This window comes from Octodon degus, unplaced genomic scaffold (assembly GCF_000260255.1).
Source record: "Octodon degus isolate 3935 unplaced genomic scaffold, OctDeg1.0 scaffold00037, whole genome shotgun sequence".
Classification (NCBI taxonomy): Eukaryota; Metazoa; Chordata; class Mammalia; order Rodentia; family Octodontidae; genus Octodon; species Octodon degus.
The window spans coordinates 6,227,893-6,232,891 of record NW_004524613.1 but is presented as its reverse complement, the minus strand read 5'-3'; the positions used below and the strand labels follow the sequence as shown (position 1 = coordinate 6,232,891).

Genomic DNA, 4,999 nt, shown 5'->3' with positions numbered 1-4,999 from the left:
CACACACACACACACACACACACACACACACACAAATAAATGAATAAAATTAAAAAATAAAATAAAATTACTCTTATTTCAGTGACAGATTTACATATTTCACATTTCATTCATTATTTGTGGCTTTAGACAGGATAGTTTTTTTCTAGAGCAATTACCACACCCAATTTCTCTGAATTCAATTTTGAATTTGACACGTCTCAGAAAGATTTGATTCTTCTGTCAATATTAATCAATAGCAAATATTGTTAAGTGCAGTTTGGGCACTGGCCAGTTTTATCTGATGCTAATTAGCATTGCTAGAGTATGGATAAGACAAAAGTATTAGCTCTGGGAGCAGTGTTTGAAAAAACTCTCAAGAGTTGGGAATGTAGCTCAGTGGGTGAGCCCATTCTAGGACACATGAGCCTGTGGCTTTATTTGCCAGCACTTTAAGAAACAAAACAGCCATTCTGGCCCCACTCCTGGGACAGCAATTGAGACTGGATGTTGTGGCCTGTGCCTGTAATCCCAGCACTTGGGAGGCTGTAAACAGAAGGATCACTATGAGTCTGATCTACACAGTGAGACCCTGTACAACCTGTATACCCTGTACACCCTGTCCAAAAGAAAAAAAGAAACAAAACAAAATAAAAATAGCATGAAAATCATTGGAGTCATTTACTTTATATACCTTTAAAATTTTCTAGAGTACAAAGTTTTACTTATTTTTATTTTTTTGGCGGAACTGAGGATTGAACTCAGGCCCTTGAGCTTGCCAGGGAAGTGCTTATTCCACTGAGCCGTCTCCCTGGCCCCAAAGTTTTAAAGTTATGTGTTGGGCCAGCAAGATAGCTCAGTGGACTAAGCACCTGCTTAGGCAAGCGCAAGGACTGGGATTTGATCCCTGGCACCACATTCCATGCTGGCCCCACCCCCAGGCGCACTGAGACAGCCACAGAGACCAGATGTGGTGGTGTATGCCTATGGAGACTGACACAAGAGGATTGCTACAATTCTGAGCTGCATAGTGAGACTCTGGACCAGATGCATAAATTTTTTTTTTTAATTTTATTTATATATGTATGTGTGTGGTCAGCTCAGCCCACCAGGGGGCGGGGCTGGCTGGCATGTGGTGCTGGGGGATTGAACTGTGGTCCCCGTGCTCTGCCAAGCTTGCTCTAAGTAGGTGCTTTAGACCACTGAGCCATCTCACCAGCCCCCATAAAAATTTTTTTAAAAAAAATTATTTGTTTTAGGGCCGGGGAGACGGCTCAGTAGAATAAGTGCTTCCCTGGCAAGTGCAAAGGCTTGAGTTCAATCCCTGGTTCCGCCCAAAAGAAAAAAAAAAGACTTGGGCTTAAAAATTATTTGTCTTCATTCCCCAGTGCCAAAAAAACAAAATAATTAGAGCTGCTTATAAAAATTATTTGTCACTGAAGTAGGCCTAAAATACCCTGTCTGAAAAATCATTTTATTGCTAGGCGTGGTGGTGCTCACACCTGTAATCCCAGCACTCACAAGCTGAGGCAGGACTACAGCAAGTTTGAGGCCCGTATGGGCTACATAGGGAGTTCAAGCCCAACTTGACTTGTATAACGATAGCCTGTCTCAAAAAAATTAAGAAAGAAAAAAAAATTTTACCTTACTCAGTATCTGGTAGGTGCCAGGCCCTGTTGACAGAGGCTACTGTGGGAATCAAAATGGAGTCCCAGCCCTAGCTTACTCTTAGACAATGGATAAAGCAGAATTTGTGAGGACAGAGACAGCAGCAGGATCTGTGAGGAGGGTGGTAGGGAAGGTGACATCTAAGCAGAGACCTGAGTGAGGGAGCAAGCCTGCTGGCATGTAAGGCAGGACACTGCAGCACGAGGAGCAGCCGACAGAGGACCTGGGTGTACACAGACTTCGCTTCACGGAGCAGTGAACAGGCAGGGAGGCACAGGGGTGCACGGCAGAGTGAGGCAGATTGGATGACGACGGAGATAAAGGGAGTTTGTTCTGAGTTCAGAAGCCACTGGAGAGTCCTTAATCATCCTAGAAGAGCATGGAAAAGATTACTCTAAATACACCATCGAGAATGTTCTGTAGGGGCAGGGCTGAGCAGAGAACAATTAGGAGGCCATTGCCATAATCATATTTGAGAAGTGATGGTGGCTTGGACAAGGGTGGCCCTAGAGAAAGGTGAAGGGAACGAAGTGGTCTGTGTCTTGGGTTTCTTTCTTCCGTGGGTGCTTGGGTTTGAAACTAGGACCTTATGCACGCTAAGCACATGCTGTATGCTGTACCAATGTACTACAGCCCAGCTCCAGCCTGATTTTATTTATTTATTTTTGTGGTACCAGGGATTGAACTCAGGACCAGGCAAGCACTTATTCTACAGAGCTATCTCCTGTTATGGGTCACTCAGAAAAGGAACCAGATCAGGCAGGTTGGAATTTGGAAAGCTCTTTATTACTGAGCTCAGCTCCCCCCCACCCCAATCTGCTCTCACGCAGGAGAGAACCGAAAAGGCGCCAGCCCAGGAAGCAGGGAGGGGTTTTAAACCCTGGAACCACATTGAGTTTGATAAGCAAATTTATTTTCTGACGCAGAATAATGCTTTCAGAGTGATTGGGACCACAACTCCAACTACATTTCTGGGGCTTTTGTTTAAGTTTCTGGTTAATTTTCACCTGAGTACCTGCAGGCAGCCTTGCATAGCCCGGAGGTTACAAGAAGATAAAGCCCATTTAGTTTCCTTTGTCATCTCCGTAAGCTAACTTTGCAGACAGGAATTAGTGAGGGTCACAGGAATTTTATCTAGCAAACAGCAAGAAACAGCCACTAGTTACTAAGCAATTTAGAACAGTGGTGTGTATACATTTTTACACAACAGAAAACACAAGATTTACATTTATAATCTAAAATGTGAGTTAACCCATTACATCTCCCCAGCCCTCCAGCCTGATTTTGGATAGTTTTTGAAGGTAGAGTAGGAATACTTTGTTGATGGATTGATGTGGAATGGAGAAGAAGAAACAGCAGCAAATCCTGGGTCTGGAAATTTTGAGTGCAGGGGATCACTGAGAGCATGCATTCTGGCTGGCGATGATCCAGCTATATTTTAGTCAGCCTGGCAGAGGCTCAACTTTAGATGAAGTCTGACTTAAGTAGGAATAGGAATTTCCCAGGGTGCAAACATGTAGTTCCGATGCTGCAGGAGACCCGGCATGGGGCTGCATTTCTAACTAGCAAACTGGTGATACCACCTAAGTAGCAGGGGAGTGGAAATTAAATACTGCTGAGCTCTGGGGCCCAAAGGGGAGGCTGCCCTTGATACTTCTGGGTGTTGTCTAAATACAAAAGACCATCTTAGGGATACATCCTGAGTACAAAAGACCATCCCTGCGCCTTCCTTGAGGACAAGACTGAGAGGCCTGTGTAGGAGGCTGGGGGTAGGAAGCCTAATCCCAACAGTCCCTGCTATCTTCTCTGAGTCCTTCTCTGTTTCTTGCCTGTTCCTCACAGACAGTTTTGCCGCAGTGCTGAGTCCAGGACCATGACCCGGCCCAATGCCTTGGACAGGAGCCGCGCAAAACTGTTGACGCACAGCCTGGTACTGGGTGGAGGAGGGAGGAGGGGAGCAAGGACAGCTAGCTAAGACCCTCCACTCACTCATGTCTGTTTTTGCCTTTGCAGAACCTGGTGGCGAAACAAGGACTTAGGCTTTTAGGCGGTCTGAGGCAGGGCAACATGCAAAAGAAGGTGGCATTGGCCAAGAAGCTCCTGGCAAAACTGCACTTTCTGGCTCAGGAGGTAGTGTCTCCCCAGCTCATTTCTGTACCTGTCACCCTTCCTCGTAAGCTTTTGACTATCCCAGAAGCCTCTGGGTAGGTGGATGGAACACTTGCCCTTTGCACTGATACCATTGCTTGGAGCATTGGACCATGCTCTGTTTAGAGCAGCGCAGGGTGAAGAAAAGAGAGTGATAAGATCTAGTGGCAATCCAAGAAATACTCAAGATCTCTTTAGAGGTGAACATCTGAGGGTAAATTCCCTTGGACATGACCTTCCTGTTTGGAAGCTCTATAAAGAAATTACTTAAAGGTGAAGGAGTTCACAGTCGGGGAATACGTTCTCTACTGAGTATCTGCATGTGTTACCTTGTGATCCTTCCAATTGTGTTGGGGAGAGTTTACCTCTTTGACAGGAGTGCAAATGGAGGCTTAGAGCAGGACAGTGACATGGTCTGTGGTTTAGCAGCAGAGCTGGAATTCCAAGCCAGTTGGATTTTGGTCTTAGAGCTTGAAGCTGATTTGGGATTTAGAAAATAAAGAAGAATGTGCAGCCTCTATGTCAGGCTAGACCTTGAGGATTGACCGAGACCACAAGGACAGGCAGGTTTGAAGCAAACAGTGATATCTTTATGTCAAGCTAGGTGCAGTCTGGTCAAGGGTGAGAAATCCATTGATCATGAACAAAGGAAGAGAATCTATTTTATTGACTAACTTAGGTATAGGAGGGGTCACTTGGTAAGTCTGGTGCCTCTGTCAGGAAGCACTTGGGGCAAGTTCAGGATGACAGTAACATTTTGCTGATCCACAGAGTGGAATTCTATAGACTTACAGGATTTCCTGTATGCCTAAGAACCAGGCCTGAGAGCCATTCTGATTAATAGATTTATTTTAGTTTCTCAGGCTGAGTATGTATGTATGTGGTTTCCTGCGCGAACAGAGTGATGGTCTGTAATTTTTCTCTTCAGGTTGGTATGGGTCTAATTGTAAAGACCCAACAATGTAAAAATGCCTAGAACTAGGAGGCCAATGCAGGTGGAAGTCAGAAGGTTTGAAGGACAGATAGTATGGAGCCTTTGTTTTTTTTTTTTTTTAATATTTATTTATTTATTTTGTGTGTGTGTGGCCAGCTCAGCCCACCAGGGTGCGGGGCTAGCTGGCATGTGGTGCTGGGGGATTGAACTGCGGTCCCTGTGCTTTGCTTAGCTTAGCTTGTTCTAAGTAGGTGCTTTAGACCACTGAGC

At 45.1% G+C, this 4,999-nt stretch overlaps 1 protein-coding gene across 2 annotated transcripts in view; it reads left to right on the top strand.

Moving 5' to 3' along the window:
- Fer1l4 (fer-1-like protein 4) overlaps positions 1 to 4,999 on the top strand; it is a 48,753-nt gene that overhangs the window by 11,607 nt on the left and 32,147 nt on the right. For both annotated transcript variants that reach the window (XM_023714923.1, XM_023714921.1), the window contains exons 20-21: positions 3,490 to 3,577; positions 3,661 to 3,777. In XM_023714923.1, coding sequence (XP_023570691.1) covers positions 3,490 to 3,577; positions 3,661 to 3,777 — 205 coding nt within the window. The remainder of the gene's footprint in view (positions 1 to 3,489; positions 3,578 to 3,660; positions 3,778 to 4,999) is intronic.